General features: G+C 43.2%; 1 protein-coding gene across 1 annotated transcript in view; it reads left to right on the plus strand.

Moving 5' to 3' along the window:
* Window positions 1-22,500, plus strand: part of arhgap44a (Rho GTPase activating protein 44a) — a 79,996-nt gene that overhangs the window by 24,420 nt on the left and 33,076 nt on the right. The window contains exons 2-11 of the mRNA XM_083780525.1: window positions 10,030-10,069; window positions 10,786-10,905; window positions 12,034-12,110; window positions 15,614-15,725; window positions 16,602-16,678; window positions 18,231-18,345; window positions 19,154-19,222; window positions 19,420-19,501; window positions 20,267-20,394; window positions 22,178-22,289. Of these exons, the coding sequence (XP_083636651.1) occupies window positions 10,030-10,069; window positions 10,786-10,905; window positions 12,034-12,110; window positions 15,614-15,725; window positions 16,602-16,678; window positions 18,231-18,345; window positions 19,154-19,222; window positions 19,420-19,501; window positions 20,267-20,394; window positions 22,178-22,289 (932 nt within the window). The remainder of the gene's footprint in view (window positions 1-10,029; window positions 10,070-10,785; window positions 10,906-12,033; window positions 12,111-15,613; window positions 15,726-16,601; window positions 16,679-18,230; window positions 18,346-19,153; window positions 19,223-19,419; window positions 19,502-20,266; window positions 20,395-22,177; window positions 22,290-22,500) is intronic.

The following is a 22,500-nucleotide window of genomic DNA, read 5'->3' on the forward strand; positions in this document are numbered from 1 at the left end:
TTTCAAAAATAGCAGACCTACAAGCTCGTATCGCGCCACTCGTGGCGCCATACGATCCGAAGGAATTCTGATCCATCATTTTTAGATTTCTCCAGTTTAATCCTGAGTTTAAGTTTTGTTGTGTTCAAGATCTGATTTTAGGCATGTTTAAAGCCTCCAGGAAAATCCGTGTTGAGGTTCTTAATCCACTGTTTTTCATTAAAACGTCTTTGTCCTAAAACTGTCCAGTTGGGATTGTGTTGAAGTCCAGCGCATTTTAGAGCTTCAATGCCATGAGCCATGAAATGTTGCACAGGGGGGGGGGGGGGTCTCAATGAGTCCCAGAGCTACCATTCCTATCATTCAATCGGCAGGATTGCAGCCTTATGAAATATTTAATAAATACATACATTTAGTTTAAATAATCATTTAATAAATAAATTAAATATACATTAGCATACAGTATGTCACTTATGGTGAGTACTTTTAAGCCATTAGTAACGGGCTATTGTATGTTTCCTTATGAGAACAGGCTCCAGATCGTCACAGGTCAGTCACTGAAAAAAAGACAATAATAATACAAGCATACTGTATAGTGTAGGCTCACAACACATCATGCACACTGGGACACCTTGTGAGCTTGTACTTTACTGTATAGTACAGTACATCTGCTATTTCCGGCGAGGCACCCATACTAAGTATATAAATCAGGCCTAGCATGCCATTGTTAGCCAGGTTTAATATTATCACCGTGGATGGACCTAGAAGGAAACCAGAGCTTGACCAGTCAGTGTGTGCCAGTCAGAAGGACGTCTGAACTTGCTGAGCACAGATCTGTACGTTGGCAGTGTCAAATCACAGCGTTGGCTGGACACCAAGTCAATATGCTCAGGACTGGAGAAACTATTTTATTTGCATTTGATTATATCCACATGCATTATTCATGCTTTCATAAACCATGCAATGTGCTGGAGGGCTGAGCACCCGGCTCTCTGATCTGTATACATATTTGAGATGGAAAAAGTCATATTTCTATGGAATGCACAGCTGAAATGGTTATCTTTTTACAGTGGCATTACATTGAAGGAAGACAGAACATGAATGAAGGTCCAAGCTAAGGGCAATCGTGCACATTGGCCACGAGATATATACATAAGTTGTACCCCAAATTCACTGAAGCTGAATAATGTTTGGTTTCTTATCAGTGCTTTGTTAATGTTGCCTTCAGAGACAGAGAAGGTGTTCTTCATATTCTAGCCCTCCGGTCTGTCTGGGTAAATATTGTCTTAGCTAATTCTACTTCCTGCGGTCTCTGCAGGCGCCCCATGTTTATGCTGCAACAGCTTTGTAGATATTCATTCCTCTGAGGGATTACATAAACCGGCAACGTTTTTATACTGTCCATCTTTGAAATTAGTGTGTTGAAAGCCAATTAATGTATTATTAGTTTCAGGGATCAGTGTTTCACTCTGTGTATCTCTCGCTCTCAGTGTGTGTGCGTACGTGCGTTTGCATGAGAGTGTGTGTGTGTGTGTGTGTGTGTGTGTGTGTGTGTGTGTGTGTGTGTGTGTGTGTGTGTGCAGGCATGTGAGTGCATTTTTGAATCATCAGTTGCCTCAGGTAGAGGAATGGTTGTGAAGTGGCAGATGGTTTGGCAGAGTCCTGTGCCCCACAGCGTCAGCGAGCACACCACACACACAAGACCGCCAACGTTCCAGCTGTATTTACTGTCCTCTCAGAGGCAGGACTCACTCCTTCGTTTGGTAGGACTCTCAAGCCAGATTTGTACTTTGTTGTACAACGGTGACGGTGTTGTGCGCCGACAATAGTCGATCTACAATTCTATACATTCGCAAAATGCATCGCGGCTATGATATGTTTTTGGTTGTGTGAGCTTATAGATCAGCTATTTCTGGTCTGCGACACGTTGTACACGGAGCATGTTTTAAAATTAGTCATCATCACTCTTCAACTCGGCAACCACTCCCCAGCTGTACATTAGGATTCTATATAAGACCGACCAGCTCCGTTACGTCCTGTTTTCCAGCCAATGCGGTGCCGTTTCATCCTGGGAGGAAATGCCTTCCGTCTGAAAACAAACATGCTCAAAGTCTGTCTGTCTTTGAACAGGTCTGGTCAGATATGCTGCAACCTTTTTGATGATAAGGTCAGACTGACCTTATCAGCTGTGGTTGGCTTTCCTTGTTTAAAGTTTAAAGACTTGAAAATATGAACGCGAATACCAGTTCTCTCTCTTTCCCTTTCTCTCTCTCACACCCACGCACCCACACACACACACACACACACACACACACACACACACACACACACACACACACACACACACACATGCACCCACGCATTCACACACGCATGCACGCACGCACGCATGCACGCAAGCACACACGCACGCAAGCACACACACACACACACACACACACACACACACACACACACACACACACACACACACTGTCTTCTTGTTTTGATGGCATGATGGGTTAGCTTATCACGAGAAAGCCCTTGATACCCTTGATCCCTCCATCCGTCTGTCCGTCCATTCGACGGTCCATCTATCCGTCCATCCGTCCATCTTGTTACAAACAAAGACATCCACTCCTAACTTGGCCATGGTCTCGCTCTTCCTCGTGGACGGCTGTCACATCTGCGCTGCTTGATGCCTGCTGGTCTTCCTCAGCTGCCATGGACACCTCCACGAGCCAATGGAAGACCAGGAACACTCCAATGAGTGCACAGCTGCGTCGCAGACCTCCCCCGGCTGCACACTCAGCGTGGAAGATTCTGTGTGACACTCTGCTCCACCAAAGATTAGATTCAATTATTTGTACAAGTTAAGGAATGAAAAAAACATGTTTTCTTTCCTTCGAGAGGATTGTTGAGGCTGTGGCAGCAGCAGCAACGCGGGGAAAGCTGTGCCAAATTTATAGTGCTCCTACCGAGCTATTTCTGTCTTCCTTTGCCTCGTGATTGGCAATCTGCGATCACACTTGCAGCGTCATGCCAGAAATCTCTCTCTATACTGTATCTTCCTCTCTCTCTCTCTCTCTCTCTCTCTCTCTCTCTCTCTCTCTCTCTCTGTCTCTCTCTCTCTCTCTCTCTCTCTCTCTCTCTCTCTCTGTCTCTCTCTCTCTCTCTCTCTCTCTCTCTCTCTCTCTCTCTCTCTCTCTCTCTCTCTCTCTCTCTCTCTCTCTCTCTCTCTCTCTCTCTCTCTCTCTCTCTCTCTTCCCCTTGCGCGCACACATTGCTTGTCTTTGCAGGCGCAGTGAGCAGAAGAACAGAGTGGTTTTTCCAAAAGGCTGGTTGTGATTAGATCCAACAGTACATCATGGGTTGACCCAATTCCCATGGCTTTATATTCTCTATACGCCCGTCCTGGCACTAAGAATGAGGACGCTAATAACTGAGCTCATCTGAGCTCATTATCTCTCCAGTTGGCCACCATGTAGTATATCCCATTCTGACCTGAGATCAGATTCATACGAGGTTTCCACTGGGACACACACTGGTCTGATGAACCCATTCTGACCTGAGATCAGATTCTAAAAATGTCAGTCGTTCTTCGATTTTTCAAAAATAGCAGACCTACAAGCTCGTATCGCGCCACTCGGTGGCGCGATATGAGCTTGTAGATCTGCTATTTTTAAATAGCTAAAGCATAACATGATGCTAACACCAAAACGGGTTCCCGTACAGAATGGGATATAGTATAAATACGTAGAATTAACCCATTTTGGGCGGGAACCCTTTTTGGTAATCAGTATTATGTTATGCTTTAGCTATTGAAAAATAGCAGACCTACAAGCTCATAGCGCGCTACGAACTTGTAGGTCTGTTATTTTTGAAAAATCGTAAAAATCGTAAAAATGTGGCGCAAATCTTTGAATATATATTCTTTCAAAGTGAATGTTTTTAACTCAGTTCTAAATGTGTTAACCCATTCTGACCGGGCACCCATTTTGGTGTCAGCATCATGTTATGCTTTAGCTATTGAAAAATAGCAGATCTACAAGCTCATATCGCGCCACCGAGTGGCGCGCTACGAGCTTGTAGGTCTGCTATTTTTGAAAAATCTAAAAAAACAACTGACATTTTTAGAATCTGATCTCAGGTCAGAATGGGTTCATCAGACCAGTGTGTGTCCGGCGGAAACCTCGTATGAATCTGATCTCAGGTCAGAATGTGTTAAATGGACAGATTGGGATGCTTTTTGTTTCCTGCCATCATTGCAGTTGTCTTCAAAACAAGAGTGTACGATACAGGATGCATTATTGGCTAAGAAGGTCATTGTGATGGACAGATTCATATTAGAGGCATCGTACTGTACATGACTTTGTGTTGATGTATTTTGGGCTCAGCGTTTGAATAATAGAGCAGAAACCGAGGCCTGTTCTAGCGCTGCTATCAGTAAACGTAAACCTTGCCTGGAAACCAGACGGAATCTGCCAGGGGCCCATTTTCTTGCACTCGGCAGAGAGATGAAGTCCGTTTCTGTTCTTAGATAAATGACAGAAAGTGGCTTATTATTCTGATTGGCACGGGCCCGGTTCGGGCACAATACCAGGAAGTGGCTGTGCAGACAGGGAGGGGAAGGGTGGGCTGGGGGGTCTGTACTGTATAGGCCCGGTTTTGACTGGTTTTAACCCCACTGAGAGGTCAGACTGTATATCTGGTTTTGACTGGTTTTAACCCCACTGAGAGGTCAGACTGTAAATGGTAAATGGTAAATGGTGCATTTATATAGCGCCTTTATCCAAGGCGCTTTACATAGATTGTGCATTACATTCACCCATTCATACACCGATTGCGGCGGAAGCCATGCAAGGCACCAACCAGCACATCGGGAGCAATTTGGGGTTCATTGTCTTGCCCAAGGACACTTCGAGATGTAGACAGGAGGAGCCGGGATTCGAACCGCCGACCCATGGATCATTGGACGACCTGCTCTACCTCCTGAGCTACAGTCGCCTCATACTGTATATCTGGTTTTGACTGGTTTTAACCCCACTGAGAGGTCAGACTGTATATCTGGTTTTGACTGGTTTTAACCCCACTGAGAGGTCAGACTGTATATCTGGTTTTGACTGGTTTTAACCCCATTGAGAGGTCAGACTGTATATCTGGTTTTGACTGGTTTTAACCCCACTGAGAGGTCAGACTGTATATCTGGTTTTGACTGGTTTTAACCCCACTGAGAGGTCAGACTGTATATCTGGTTTTGACTGGTTTTAACCCCTCTGAGAGGTCAGACTGTATATCTGGTTTTGACTGGTTTTAACCCCACTGAGAGGTCAGACTGTATATCTGGTTTTGACTGGTTTTAACCCCACTGAGAGGTCAGACTGTATATCTGGTTTTGACTGGTTTTAACCCCACTGAGAGGTCAGACTGTATATCTGGTTTTGACTGGTTTTAACCCCACTGAGAGGTCAGACTGTATATCTGGTTTTGACTGGTTTTAACCCCACTGAGAGGTCAGACTGTATATCTGGTTTTGACTGGTTTTAACCCCTCTGAGAGGTCAGACTGTATATCTGGTTTTGACTGGTTTTAACCCCACTGAGAGGTCAGACTGTATATCTGGTTTTGACTGGTTTTAACCACACTGAGAGGTCAGACTGTATATCTGGTTTTGACTGGTTTTAACCCAACTGAGAGGTCAGACTGTATATCTGGTTTTGACTGGTTTTAACCCCACTGAGAGGTCAGACTGTATATCTGGTTTTGACTGGTTTTAACCCCACTGAGAGGTCAGACTGTATATCTGGTTTTGACTGGTTTTAACCCCACTGAGAGGTCAGACTGTATATCTGGTTTTGACTGGTTTTAACCCCACTGAGAGGTCAGACTGTATATCTGGTTTTGACTGGTTTTAACCCCACTGAGAGGTCAGACTGTATATCTGGTTTTGACTGGTTTTAACCCCACTGAGAGGTCAGAGGTCATTTCTGCCCCGTCAGCCAGCAGCTCGTTTTGAACAGGAAGTACATGTTATCCTCCTCTCTGATTGGGCAGTCCTGATAGTCCCTGGAATGTTGCTTTGAGGAGATACACACTACACAGGCAATGTTCTCCAGTGTGATGTAAAGTAACTAAGTACATTTACTCTAGTAGGCTACTGTACTGTACATTAGTACAATTCTGAAGTATTTTTACTTTATTTCCAATTTTCAGTAATTTTACTTCTACTCCCACTACATCTCAGAAGCAATATTGTAGTTAGTTTCACTACACTACAAATATTTGAGTTACTATAGTTGCTTTATTATTTTGCTTATTATTACAAAACATACAGCAGATACATTACCCACTTCAGCCATATACATTTTGACCGATCAACAAGCAGACACATTGTGAGACTGTAGATCTGCTATTTTCAAAAGATTTTTTGTATATTTTATTAATTTCGTTGCTGTCGGCAAAGTTGTGTTGTGACTTCATGTATTGTCAATGACTTGCATGAGAAGGAGAGGGGCGGAGGAGTTTGTTACTACTTTCCATTGGTTCAATATTTCCGAAACAACATGCAGACGTAAAGGGTGTTCAATAACACTGATTTATGGAGAGAGAAAAATGTAGTTATGAGGTTTCCTCCCGACGATTAATTCTTTTTTTTTTTACACCAATACTTTTTTTTTTTTTTTTTTAAGATATGTTTTTGCGGCTTACGCCTTTTATTGATTTTTGAAGGGACAGACAGTAGGCTGACAGGAAACGGGAGAGAGATGGGGGGATGACATGCAGTAAAGGCCGTGTCGGGCTCGGGAGTCGAACCCGCGGCACACTGCGACTGGATTACCAGTCCGGTGCCCAGACCGTTACGCTACGGCCTGGGCCACACCAATACTTTTCAATCTAGACTTTTACTTGTAACAGAGTATTTCCATATTGCAATATTGATACTTTTACTTAAGTAAAGAAATGTGAGTTATTTTTCCACCACTGAGTACAGAGGTTGTCTCTGCAACAACTATGCTGAACTTTAGCCACTTGAGCATCAGCACAATTTGACAGCCGAGCAGCGTTGATATAATGAAGATAATTAATGATATGATATAAATGAGCGTGTCGTTTCAGGGCTATATCTTGCCCTGCTCTTCCTTTGGCAGAGGCTCCTTCTACACACATATTTATGGGATGCAGTGGTGTGCCCTTTTCCCAGCTAATGGCCCATGCAGGCATGCCCCGTTCTGGATGAGTGGCCTTATCATCGTCATATATATGCCATTTCCTTCAGTCTGTGCCGTGGCTGAGTCGCAGCAGGATGTTGTTGCTTCTCAGTGGGACTCGCGTCACCGCTGTCCGCCTTGTTTTCTGTTTTGCCATCGGATTCGCTCAAGCAGTAAAGCGTGACAAATATACATCGAGGCATCTGCTGCCTGCTACCCTTGTTATTAATTAATTAATGGATTGATTAATTAATTAATTAATTAATTAATTAACATGATGTGTTTTCACCTGAGGTCAGATAAATTAACACATAGAGTACTACCAGTAAGGAAGCGATCTCGCCACTTTAGGGTGAGGTCGCTTTCGTCTGGGTGACAGCAGGCGGTGGACTGCTGGCGAGCGCTGGCGCATTGGCATGGCATGGGGGGGGTCAGACCTACCCAATTACACCCTTACTTTACTCTACTAGACACAGACACGCACGCACGCACGCACGCACGCACGCACGCACGCACGCACGCACGCACGCATGCACATCCAGCACATCTGGACCTGGCCATGCAAGAGGAGTCCTGACCGGTCTCACAGGAGTTTATCATATACATACACTCAATGGAACTTCTACTTATAATACAAAACAGCTGGGACATTATTCAATATCTAAAGCATTCAGCTGCTCAGCGGTATTGGGAAAGGTTTTGGCAAAAGACGCAATACACCAGGGATTCATGTACGTCTTATAGAGAGGGCCTCAGAGTCCCAGTGAGGTAAATTAACCCATTCTGACCTGAGATCAGATTCACACGAGGTTTCCACTGGACACACACTGGGTCTGATTAACCCATTCTGACCTGAGATCAGATTCTAAAAATGTCAGTCGTTCTTCGATTTTTCAAAAAATAGCAGACCTACAAGCTCGTATCGCGCCACTCGGTGGCGCGATATGAGCTTGTAGATCTGCTATTTTTCAATAGCTAAAGCATAACATGATGCCGACACCAAAATGAGTGCCCGTTCAGAATGGGTTAATAATATTCTAATCAAAGTGTATGAATGTGCAGTATGTGTCATCATGAGCTCATATAGCGAGATATTTCATCTTAGGATTCACCCCAGATGTGTTCTCATAGTACTGTAGGTGCACAGTTCACTTTCTTCTTCCCATGGGTATTTGAGAGACTGGCCCACACGGTAAAATCCTCAGATTTCAGTTATCTATACCCTGGTGTCTCAAAATACCAGATCTACAAGCTCAACAATGTGATCAGTTGTAGATTGGCTATTTTCAGCAAAAATACAAATGAACCTAAATGAATCTGTAAGGGCAGAATGCCACCACTCATTTTAGTGCTCTAAAATGTATCAGGAGATTTCCGTCCTACAAATTTACAAATAATTCAATACTTTTCCGATGTCTTCATGGGAAACAAACTAGCCTGGCATGGCCAGACTAGTATCACTGCGTAGATATTAGCCTTTTCTGACCGGGCACCCATTTTGGTGTTAGCATCGTGTCGTGCTTTAGCTATTGAAAAATAGCAGATCTACAAGCTCATATCGCGCCACAGAGTGGCGCGATACGAGCTTGTAGGTCTGCTATTTTTGAAAAATCGAAGAGCGACTGACATTTTTAGAATCTGATCTCAGGTCAGAATGGGTTCATCAGACCAGTGTGTGTCCGGCGGAAACCTCGTATGAATCTGATCTCAGGTCAGAATGGGTTAGTCTGGAACTTCGGCGTGGAAGGGGCTGTCACAAACAGATTCCAATGTCACACTTGGACTCTGATTGGTCACCCACAACTCTGGGGTGAGCGAAATGTAGTTCAAACTGAGGAGTGCCAGACTTTTCTTTTTCCTGTGGCAGATTCATGGAGGTCGGACCAGTGGGCATTCATCCAGGTTTCCAGGCTAGAAACAAACATATTCATGCATGGTTGTTGTTGTTGTTGTTGTTGTTGTTGTTGTTGTTGTTGTTGATCAACGGTTTCAGAAAGGTTTTCCTCACAATTCAATCGCAATCCCTTATTTGGTCTGGGGAAGGTGTCGAAAACCTTGTCTGCTCATGGAGCCCAGCCATCAGAATCCTTTTCATCGGAGAGTGACATGTTTCTTCAGGAGTGTGTCATCATAATGTCACCAGGAACATACTGTCCCAGTTGTTCTCCTTGGTGACCAGGCGCCCCACCAACCTGAATGTTAACCCATTCAGATTCATACGCGGTTTCCACTGGACACACACTGGTCTGATTAACCCATTCTGACCTGAGATCAGATTCTAAAAATGTCAGTCGCTCTTCGATTTTTCAAAAAATAGCAGACCTACAAGCTCGTATCGCGCCACTCGGTGGCGCGATATGAGCTTGTAGATCTGCTATTTTTCAATAGCTAAAGCATAACATGATGCTGACACCAAAATGGGTGCCCGGTCAGAATGGGTTAATGCAGTTCAGTCAGACATCTCTTAGAATACATTTAGAATATATATTTATTGAGCATAATTGAGCATAGATATACGAAGCATAGTTTGGGGTCAGGGCTCTTGTCTCTATTCATTCCCTGTAGTATGAACATTTTAGTTAAGTTATAAACCAAATAGAATCACAGGAAATTATTGAAGACCCCATGGGGGGGATCTAGAAACAGAGCCTACAGGTGGGTGTTGTGATGTTGTGATGTTGAGGCACCGTGGTGGAACTGAAGCACACAGTGATGGGCAGAGATACCGTGACCCTGCACCACCCAGACGCACCTCACACACATGCCTACAGTAGTTGTTAGAAGAGCGATCGATGTTCCTTGCAAGCGGTGCCAAATTCCCCCACCCACCGAAACCCTAACCGTTTTGTTTTCATCCTTACAGGGCTGAAAAAACAGAGCCGTTAAGCGATGATCTTTTACAGGTGAGCTGTGTGTGTGTGTGTGTGTGTGTGTGTGTGTGTGTGTGTGTGTGTGTGTGTGTGTGTGTGTGTGAGTGTGTGTACGTACGTGCGTGCGTGTCTGTGTACACGTATGTTGTGTAAATGTGCATTTGTCTGCATGCTGAGAAGGCAAAGTGCCGGGTGTTAGATTAAGTGACATCTCTAAGCGTGAAGCTGTGAGCTTGTCATCGTTCAGCCTGCTCTATTTCAAGAGGTGTAAATAATGTGATTAAAGGTGTGATGGCAGCAGATTTGTTTCTGATAGCTGTGCATTATGTTTATGTTTCTTTATTTGATATGGACATAACAATTACATTGCTCAGGGATCTGAGAATCTTAATTTCCCTCAATGTCAAAAAATCGACACTTTGCTGATATACAGAAAGAATACAAAAGACATATTATAATATTCCTTAATCAAATATTTATTTGACCATTTGAGATACAGGGCCGGGAAATGGCATCTTTTATGAGGAATAAAATTTAATGAAAAGTGCACTGTCTTGTTTGTTGTCACATCACATGCAAAAGCAGAGCCGTTTCTTTGGCTACCAAGGTGGGGGCAACTTTATTTTTTTAACTGGCCCGCGTGTGCCCTGTTCCTGGGCCAGGTGGAGAAGCGTCTGGACCTGGTGAAGGCCGTCACCCACAGCACTCACAAGAAGTATTAAATAATATATTAAATAATATATATTCAGGTGGAGAAGCGTCTGGACCTGGTGAAGGCCGTCACCCACAGCACTCACAAGAAGCTGACCGCCTGCCTGCAAGGCCAACAGGGAGCCGACGTGGAGAAGAGATCCGTCAAGTCACCCAACGTAAGGCAGCCATTTCTTTATAGCACATTTAGACCAAGGACTGTCTAAAGAGGACGGGACGCGGAGACCGTAAGGGCGCCGCCATGTTGCTCACATGGTGCTCCATGGAAGGAAAGAAACATGCGCAATGGGCTTTATGCAGCCATCACTTCCTCGTTCAGCTTCCTGGGTCTCAACTGCGCATGTTTCTTTCCTTCCATGGAGCACCATGTGAGCAACATGGCGGCGCCCTTACGGTCTTCGCATCTTGTCCTCTTTAGACAGTCCTTGATTTAGACCTGGAACACCTATACCAGGGGTGGGCAACTGGCGGCCCGGGGGCCACATGCGGCCCCCCACCTTCACTTAATGTGGCCCTCAGGTTAATGTCAGAATACTGATATAATATTGGTTTCCAGCTGTTTACAATTCCACAACATGCAAACATGACCCGCTTTAATTACTTCAGTCTAAATGAGTAGCTCAATGCTCAACACACGTATAATTAAAGGCATTTGAAATTACATAAAATTTATTTATTTATTTATTAAAAATTTTCAGGATTCCAATTCGAATATAGCAAAAATAGCCGATCTACAAGCTCAAAACGTGTCGCAGCGCGACGCGTTTTGAGCTTGTAGATCGGCTATTTTTGCTACGACAGTAATATATGGCCCTTGAGTGAGTGTGGAAATATAGTGGCTCCTCTCCATCGTCAAAGTTGCCCAGCCCTGACCTATACGGTTGTTATGTCTCTCGAGCTGCAGGAACACCCCTGTGTCACATTAGCTGTTGCTATTATGTCGTTGCTGTCTGGCAGAAACCTCTTATCTTCCATATTTAAAATTCATTAATTAATACAATTAACGCTCATACTGCAGCGTCACACAAAAGCATCAAAAGTAGCAGATCCAATAGCTCGAAACGCGTTGCGAAGCTTTGTTTGGGTGTTATTGTTGTTAAATAAATATCCTACGTTCTTTTTGGCTCCTGAAACAAGCCCTATTTTGGATTTTGAAAATAGCACAAATCTTGAAAATCGTGAAATATTTTCACACAAAATAGACACGCTAGGGTTAAAGTGATTAATGAGACATATAAATCAATGTGACACAATAACAATGCTGTGCCATTTCTCTCTGCTATCAGAAAAAGCTACCACTCACCACCCTGGCACAATGTATGGTAGAGGGGGCAGCAGTATTAGGAGACGACTCCCTACTTGGGTAAGACAAATATTTATATATATATACAGTGATGTGCACACACCCTTGAGCTTACACTTAAGCCTAATTTATACTTGTCAAGTTATTTTTGGCGCGCGACACAAAGTGTAAATTAGGCTTTACACCGGCTGTCACATGCATATTCACACAAACACTTGTAGGTGTGTGCACGGCCGCACGCACACACTCACGCACGCACGCACGCATGCACGCACGCAGATTAATTGTTAATTATTGAGTCAGTGAAATCTGTGTCTGTTCTCACTGCATTTAAATTGTGTCAGATTGGCTAATGCTGGGTGATTTTAGTAGCTGCTGAATTTTATCAATTGCTGTGATGATATTGTTGTGTTGACTTTGTGATTGATTGTGAGGATGTTGACATTATCAGTATGTAAGTAAGTAAAAAAGCGACAACGTTTCGATGTTTCAGTTACATCTTCGTCAGGTCATGAACTAGAACTATGTACATTATCAGTCCCATCATCATGAAACTAACTTAAGCACTCCAACTACGCCACTAAAGAACTTCCACACAAACATAATTCTGACTAGAACACTAGAACAAGCCACTTCACATTAATAACAATACAATTAACAGTAACTCAAACACAACACTATATTGTACACTCCACAAATCAGCATAATGTGCAATAACTTCATCAACATTAATCCCTCAACTTTTACAGATTCCACTCACCTCTATAATGAATGAATTCGGAACACAATATCTGGCGGAGACCTTTGCACTTAGTTGACATTGTCATTGGCTGTGATGGTGGTGTTGCTGCCTGTGAATCGATGTCATGATGCTGTTAACTCTGTACTGTATGTGCCATATAGGCATCAGAGTTCATCACTTTCACCCCGGTCTGTCTGTGAGTCCATGCTTGTCCATGCTTGTGCGTGCGTGCGTGCGTGCGTGCGTGCGTGTGTGTGTGGGGGTGTCCGGGACTCCGGGGCTAATCTCGCAAACTATTACACTACACCGATCAGTGTCAAATGTCTTTTGCACGTTGCCAGTAGGCAAAGGAACTCAATTCCACAATTTTCCAAATCCATCAATGACAACTATGTTATGTCTGTGAATTTAGAGCCTCAGACCCACCATTCCTCCAGGCTATGGGATATGAGTCTGCCACGCCGCAACGGTATGGAGTGAGAATAACTAATCAGGCACAAGCTGTCCATCTGCGTATTTTCACCATGCCAATGACCTCCTCCCTTCGGCTGAAGCCGTGTAACTATTGCCTACTAGTTGATTATCCGTGCATGTAAAAATGCTTACTTATACCAACATTGTTGTGGTGTAACAGTGCTGGCAAAGCCACAGGAGAGTAGCGCTGTGCACATACAATGCACGTGCACACAACTCTTATGATTGGATGTGATAATGTTGCCGACTCTGTGATTGTACAGTATGTGTGCAGGCTTTGTGATTGGGTGTCATGTTGTTGCTGACTTTGATTGGATGGGAGGATGACGTTGTTTACTGTTTACTTTGTAAAAGAGGAGAGATCCAGTGATGCGTTTTGCGTTCCTAGATGCAGAATATTGATAATGGATGCAATCATGCAATGGTTGCATGGTCTGTTGCGACGCATGGTCGCATCAGACCCACAGACTACTGCAGACCCCCACGCGGACCCTCGCTGTACCCGCGGACCCCCTCACGGACACGGACCTCTGCGAGCCAAAAAGTGTTTTTCCGAGCTTCTGCGAGATCTGCGCATTTTAGCTCACTGAGTGCACCACAAAGTATTACATTTACTTATTTTATTTTACTTTATTTATTTTGCTGCTATTTAATTTACTTTATTATATACTGTACTGTTTTCATATACTTTGCACTGTTGTTTCTTGTTTGCATAATTCTTTGCAAGTGTTAAAGTTGCCAGATTTTGAATTGTGTTTATTTCTTTCACATACATTTTCTACATGAATATAGCCATATTATAACAGAGACCCATCTAAAAGACCACCCCTGGGTCCCCTGAAAACCTATACATCACTGGAGATCCCAACATAACGGAGGAGAGGGCGTAAAATCAATGTACTTCATCATGTTTACAAAACAAAAACATGTTTCAACCAGCAACTGGTCTTTATCAGGGATATTATCAGCTTTTAACCCATTCTGACCTGAGATCAGATTCACACGAGGTTTCCACTGGACACACACTGGTCTGATTAACCCATTCTGACCTGAGATCAGATTCTAGAAATGTCAGTCGCTCTTCGATTTAAAAAAAATAGCAGACCTACAAGCTCGTATCGCGCCACTCGGTGGCGCGATATGAGCTTGTAGATCTGCTATTTTTCAATAGCTAAACATGATGCTGACACCAAAATGGGTGCCCGTTCAGAATGGGTTAAAATATTTTGTAAAAATGATTAAATAACCTTGATTTTACACTCTCTTCTCCGTTATTTTTTGAGTGCTCAGATGTGGTTCCGTTGATCCTAGAAGCAACAATGTACCTGTATGTTTTTAACTCAACGTTCATCTCCATCGAGCTTGTATTGAATGTGATGATTTTGCTGACTTTGCCATTAGATGTGAGAAGGATATTGACTTTGTGATCGGATGTCATGTTGTTGCTGACTTTGTGATTAGACGTGAGAAGTAGGGCATTAAACAATGTGATTTTTGCAAGTTGAGTTGCTGCAGTTGAAGCTGAAGGAAGCATGAGTTCAAGTCCATTGCTCTCCCCTTGTCCCCCATATATGGGGACTAGGTTGGCGGAGGGTGTGTAGAGCCCAGGATCACATTAGATGATTGACACAGGGGTGAAAAATGGGTTACAAAATCGTGGGATAAAAAAAAAAAAAAAAAAATCTCTTCTGTCCGTGACAAATAAATGAAGCAAAATTAAAGGTAGGCCTATATTCAGTGATTTCACTTAATTCAAATATCACTTCTTTTTTATTTTATTTTTTTATAATCCTCCCTATAGTGTGCTTACCATATAAGGAGTTCCTCCCTGTCCCCAGTTAACCCCTGGGGTCAAAAAACCGTAGGTTTTGTTTTTGGCTATAGGTGGCCCAGCCTTCATCCAATAAGGATAGAGCGGGGGCGGGCCTTGATGTGCGTGCTGTTGGCCTGTTGCGTGTCCCCCCCGCTGTAGTGCGTGCATGCATACAGTACACATGTAGTGGGGCAGACCAGGGGGTTTTCCAAATCACCCAAATCACTGAATGCTCCTTTAATTATAGAAAAATTGGATGTGAAAAGGAGCGATATTGACTGTGTGATTGGATGTTAAAAGGAGTGATATTGACTGTGATTGGATGTGAGGAGCGATATTGACTGTGTGATTGGATGTGAGGAGCGATATTGACTGTGTGATTGGATGTTAAAAGGAGCGATATTGACTGTGTGATTGGATGTGAAAAGGAGCGATATTGACTGTGTGATTGGATGTGAAAAGGAGCGATATTGACTGTGTGATTGGATGTGAAAAGGAGCGATATTGACTGTGTGATTGGATGTGGCCAAACAGGAAGATGCTGAGGATGTGTGGGGAGACAGAGGAGAGACTGGCTCAGGAGCTGGTCCAGTTCGAGTACCAGATCGAGACAGACGTGGTGGAGCCTCTCTACGTGCTCGCCGAGGTGAGCCACACAAACCACTGTACTGTATGTCACCAGCCCCATCTCACCCAATAACACGGATTGACAATCCCATACATACACGACTAGAAAACCCCCAAATCTGTAGATATTACACTACTACTGTTTTGACCGCGACAAAGGCGCTTTCACTAGTAGTGTATGTACGTTGTAATTGACAATATGTGTTTGGGTGAGATTATTTACGATTCTGTGCTGTTGGGTTAAAACTGGGGCAGGGCTGAGTCGGCTCAATCGAACTTTGCAAATATTCTCCACTAGCAACTCGCTCGCTGTAGCTCGCTCGGCGGTGGCTCTCGTCGTGGCTCAAGTTGGCTGGAGACGGCGCCCCTCCGTCGCGATCTATGGCGAGGACTTCAGTGTAATATGTAGGGATTTGGGGGTTTTTGTAGTAGTGTATGTACGGAATTGCCAATCTGTGTTATTTCACTGTGTTTGGGTGAGACCGAGTTGATGTCACCTAACAGCTTTGTCCTTAATGTGACTGCAGAAGATTGAATTACAGCGCAAATCTGTCTATTCTAGCAGAAATAAAATGGGTGGATATTGTGTGAGAGGTAATCCTGTTGCGGATTAACCCATTCTGAACGGGCACCCATTTTGGTGTCAGCATCATGTCGTGCTTTAGCTATTGAAAAATAGCAGATCTACAAGCTCATATCGCGCCACCGAGTGGCGCGATACGAGCTTGTAGGTCTGCTATTTTTGAAAAATCAAAGACACTTTTAGAATCTGATCTCAGGTCAGAATGGATTCATAATGAAACTGTCAGGATGTAATAGACATTTCTAGAATCTGATCTCAGGTCAGAATGGATTAATGATTGGACTTTGTGTTTAATTTCCCGTGTCGTGATAGGTGGACATTCCCAACATCCAGAAACAGAGGAAACACTTAGCTAAGCTTGTATTGGACATGGACTCATCTCGCACAAGGTGAAGCGCACTCATCCGTCTCGTCATTTGTTCATTCATTTAAAGTTTAATGTGTGGCGCCGAACGGGCCAGCCATCCAGAACAGGGTCTGTCTGTATCAATGCGTGTGTCTCTGTCTGTCGCCACGGCAATATAGACCCCTCACAGCACGGCCCATGGTGCCATGTGCACCAGGAGAAGTACAAGTACTCAAGTGTTTTTGCTTGAGTAAAAGTGTCAATGCCACCATGTAGAAATACTCTGTTTACAAGTAAAGGCCTGGTATTCAAAATTGTAAATTGATGGCACATGCTGTGCAATTGAAAAGGCACTCAAGACAGTTAGCTAAATTATTCATCGGTTATCTGGCTAAATGGCTTAATTGAATCCCCCTATATATACACATTACACACAACATAGCATACATCTTAACCCATTCTGACCGGGCACCCATTTTGGTGTCAGCATCATGTTATGCTTTAGCTATTTAAAAATAGCAGATCTACAAGCTCGTATCGCGCCACCGAGTGGCGCGATACGAGCTTGTAGGTCTGCTATTTTTGAAAAATCGAAGAACGACTGACATTTTTAGACTCTGATCTCGGGTCAGAATGGGTTAATCAGACCAGTGTGTGTCCAGTGGAAACCTCGTATGAATCTGATCTCAGGTCAGAATGGGTTAAAATATAAAGTGAAAACATTTCCTCAGTCGTACTGTAGTGGGGCAATTGTTTTCTACATGTCTACAGTACATTGGGGCGCAGTGATATTTCTTTTATTTTTGTCGCATTCCTAAACCAATAATTTGATGACCAGCAGTGGTTCCCTATGGAGACACAAAGAGTCCACTTTGTGTCTCCTTAGGGAACCACTGTTGGTCATCAAATTATTGGCTCAGGAATGCAAAAAAAACAAAACAAACAAGCAAGCAACATCCATGAATTCAAGTCTTCATGGGGTGCGTATAGATAGGAAAAAAGGCCTTTTTTAGAAACACGAGATTTGATTAAAAACTTAAAAAACGCAGACGCGGGCACACATTTTTCCCCTGGCACCTGCACAACACTGCCCCCTAGTTTGGCTTGGATTGTGTTGTTAAAGGGATTGTGACATTAAAAAAAAGGTTTTGGAATTGTTCTTGTTTTTTTTAGGTTTTCTAATCTCAATTGCACCCAAAAAACATGAACTTTTAACATTCAGTAGATTTTCTGTGATCTGGGGTTTTCTGGCTCAAACAGTTGCTCTGATTTGCCGGCAGTAAGTGTCATCACTTACTGCAAATCCCATTATGTCAATGGGATTTGCCAGCAGATGTCACTGTTTCACTGTGTTGCCTGTTTTCATTGTAGCTCAAAAGGCCCAAAAAACCCCAAAGAAAACTTCAGACCACAGAAAATCCACTGAATGTTCAAAGTTCAGGTGTTTTGTGTGTAATTGAGGTCATAAAACCTAAAAGAAAAAAGAAAAAGAAAAATAAATGAAAATGAATGTCATAAAACCTTTAATGAATGTGTGAACTTATCAATAGCGATGCCTTATTTCCTTCTTTTCTTCATTCATGCCATGCTTGCAGACATCAACAGTCATCAAAGTCATCCAGTCACCCGAGCACTCAGCCGCCCGGTGCCAAAGCTGAGTCCCTCCGAGAGGAGATGGAGGAAGCAGCCAATCGAATGGAGATCTGCAGGGTGAGTCTCCTATCCTATCCTATCCTATCCTATCGGAGCTGTGTGCACTAATACACATACACTACATACAGATATGCAGTGTTGGAAAAAGTACTCACATGTTTTTACTTAAGTAAATGTTTTAATGCCGTAATTTCTACTCTGTAAAAGTCCAGTATTCAAAATGTGCTTGAGTAAAAGTACAAAGGAATTGCCATCAAACTATACTCAAAGGACGAAAAGTAAAAGTACTCATCATTACGCAGAATGTCCCATTTCACAAGTTGTATAGAAAAATGTATAGAGATCTTTTGGAAGAAATCTACAAGCGTAGACACGGTGCTGAAGTGGTTAATGTATGTTTTGTATTTGTAATAATAATCTAAATCTACAAAGTAACTAGTAACTGAAGTTTTCAAATAAATGCAGTGGAGTAAAAGTACAACTCTGAGACGTACTGTACAGTAGTAGAGTAGAAGTAAAAGTATCAACAATTGGAAATACCCCAGTAAAGTAAAACAATACCTCAACATTTTTCTCAAGTACAGTAATTGAGTACTTAGTTACTTTCCACCACTGCCAATATGTCCCTCCTCAATTCCTCTGCTCAGCACGATGTAGAACCTTCCCTTGGTAACAGACTTAATGGGATCACAACGTCACAATCATATCCCATATCTGGGACATCAATGAGATGTGTGTGTGTGTGTGTGTGTGTGTGTGTGTGTGTGTGTGTGTGTGTGTGTGTGTGTGTGTGTGTGTGTGTGTGTGTGTCTGTGTGTGTGTGTGTGTGCGTGTGTGCGTGTGTGCGCTCTGCTTTCTTCCCCAGGATCAGTTGTCGGCGGATATGTACAATTTTGTGGCCAAAGAAATAGACTATGCAAACTACTTTCAGACGGTGAATATTGTGTTATGTTTTCTTCTTATACCTTTAATCTCTTCTTGCGCATCAATGTTTGCTACAATCTGTATTAAAATGGCACTTGTTGTGTCCCCCTTAATCTTAAATATGTAACTGCACGTAATATATATGTTCGATTTTGTTGCTGTAAAAGATTGTGTTATATATGTTTGTATAATTTCTTCCTTCTGCAGTTGATAGAAATACAGGCAGAGTATCACCGGAAGTCATTAGAGATTCTTCAGGATATCCTGCCCCAGATCAAAGCCCACCAAGGTGAGCCGTACATCATGTGACCGTAGGTCACATTTACTATGAAAACCTGCATATCCGTGTGTTAGTCACGCCTCCCTATATTGTACGCCACACCTCCATATACGGTCACGCCTCGTGACATCATGCCTATTGCCTCCATATATGGTCACGCCTCGTGACATCACGCCTTCATATACGGTGTGGTCATGCCTCGTGACATCACGCCTCGTGACATCATGCCTCGTGACACGTCATGCCACCATATATGGCCATCTCCATATACGAATGTATGAAGATCACGACACTGACCTTATCTAACCCTGGATAACCATACATGGAGAAGACTGGATCATCACCTAGATCTGCATATATGGAGCCGACCTCTTCTGACATTCCATATGTTGATCCCTCCCCACCCGTCCTTCCTGTTCAAACCCTGTACACTCATGAAACGCTCCATATATGACCAGTACAGAATTTATTCCATATTTATTCCAAATGCAATTCATTATTATTATTATTATTATTGAATCGCTGCTCTCCATCCACACTCTCCTATCTAACGTCAGGGTATTCTTGAGCTCTACAGTGTTGTTAGCTAAGCCGTCATGTCGCAGTGCTTCCACAAAGGTGGTGTGCTCCTTGCCTTTCCTGGCTTTGCCCTGGTGGGTTGGCTCCCATAGTGTCAGTTTAAAGACACAGCATAAGGACTAGCATATTATAGGCTATACTGTCATTGCTGCTCTGATTTCTGACATAACAGCCAGTGTGTGTGTTGTGTTGCAGAGGCGTGGGTGGAGAAGCCGTCCTATGGCAAGTCTCTGGAGGACCACCTGAACATCAGTGGGAGAGAGATCGCCTTCCCCATCGAGGCCTGTGTCACCATGCTGCTGGAGTGTGGCATGCAGGAGGAGGTACAGTACACAACACACCGCAAAAAACATCCTCAGTGTTAGTTTAACTCTGAGAGTGTACAAAGTAGAGCCCTGCGCGGGAGTGTTTAACCCTCTAAGGCCCAGAGTTGCTTTTTAGCAACAATTTTATTTTATTTAATTACTAAATTATTATTACTTTTTTCTGTTCTTTTTTCACCTAAACGTCATCAGTGATGTTCATTGCAATGCCATTTCAATGCTATTGGTCATGATAGTTGCATATAAATACCCCCCACAGAGGCTGCAATTCACACAAATAAAAAATGTCTGGACTCTGTGCAATTTTGAACATTTTTTAACCTAAGACTTTTGACCTTTACCCTAATAAAAGTAGGTAAAATAATTGTAATATGTTTTTTTGTGATCAGTAGAATGTCTAGAACACGTTTTATTCATTATTGTGAAAGATATCCCCAAAATGTAAATTATTAATTAATTATTATATAATTATTATACATTTTTCATCAAACTTTCCTTTTTTTTTTTTTTTTTTTTTACATATTTTTTAGTCTTAGTCCTAGTAGTACAAAGTAGTAGTAAGGTTGAAATCTATTTTTTGCAAGTAGAAATTAATGCGGGTGTTAGAGGGTTAATCCCATTTCTGCTCGCTCGTGTTGGATTTCTGACCACTCCCACCCGCTCCCGCCATGATTCCGTTGTTTGAGCGCCCGCAGCGACCGCCTGTCCACCGCTGCTGCCCGCAACAAAAAACTGTCATCGCGAGACATGGCCAAAGCACTACCGGGGGGGTCCCACCCCAGCCAGAAACGCGTCGAACCCCTGCTTTAATTGGCCTGCTATACACAATGAAACCATGTGAGCAGGCAAAGGATCTACACAGTATGTACAGTAATTAGGTCATTTGTCATGTTTGCCCTACTGTGCAACTTAAAAGCCTAAAAGCCAAACAGAAATGTCATTTTTATACGCACTTTCCAGCGTTCAGCGACAACACGATTAAATCGTTAATTGCAATTATTTGTGTGACAAATGGACAATTAATCTTCATGCTTAACCCATTCTGAACGGGCACCCATTTTGGTGTTGGCATCGTGTCGTGCTTTAGCTATTGAAAAATAGCAGATCTACAAGCTCATATCGCGCCACCGAGTGTCGCGATACGAGCTTGTAGGTCTGCTATTTTTGAAAAATCGAAGACACTTTTAGAATCTGATCTCAGGTCAGAATGGGTTAATAATGAAACTGTCAGGATGTAATAGACATTTTTTTAATCTGATCTCAGGTCAGAATGGGTTAAAATGTCATAATGGTAATCCCGGGCCTCCGGTGTGCACAGTGATCCACCCATCACTCTTCCTATTTCCTATATACCGTCCTATCACTAAAGGCATAAAAGCCCCAACATAAATTAAAAAATAAGACTTATTCATCCTGGTCTCTATACTGACTCCCCCTGGCCAGTTGGGTGCCTGATGGAGGGGAAAGGAACTGGTCGTAACATCGTGTTCCTTCCACGCGCTACAGTACGTCCAACCGGGGAAACTTCCCCCCCCTGTCATGTGAAAAGAAGCAGCGTAGTCTCCTCATGCATAGGAGGAATGCATGAGCATGAGGTCAGTCCGTTGCTCTCCCTGGGTTGGCAGTAGAAGTGTAGCGCCCCAGCATTGCATTCGATAATTGACACTGGGTGAAGAAATGTGTTGCAAAATTGTGGGATAAAAATTATTTAAAAGAAGATACAAATCAATCAATAAATGAATGTCATAATGGTGACAGCCCTGTGTGTGTGCTTGGTGTGCAGGGACTGTTCAGGGTGGCTCCCTCGGCCTCCAAGCTGAAGAAGCTGAAAGCCTCTCTGGACTGTGGAGTCATGGACGTTCAGGAGTACTCTGCCGACCCGCACGCCATCGCAGGTTAACCACACACACACACACGCACACACACACACACACACACACACGCATCACTCACAGCCCGTCACCATGCCGACGACCCCCCGATGTCACACGTTGTATAGCGTAACATTGTACAGTAGTATTCTTCACATCTGCAGGGAACCTATTCCGTTCTGTGGAAATCCCTTCTACTGTACATGTATTACAATTTAGGCGTTTAGCAGACGCT

This window comes from Protomyctophum parallelum (genome assembly GCF_964188405.1).
Source record: "Protomyctophum parallelum genome assembly, chromosome: 13".
NCBI classification, from domain to species: Eukaryota; Metazoa; Chordata; class Actinopteri; order Myctophiformes; family Myctophidae; genus Protomyctophum; species Protomyctophum parallelum.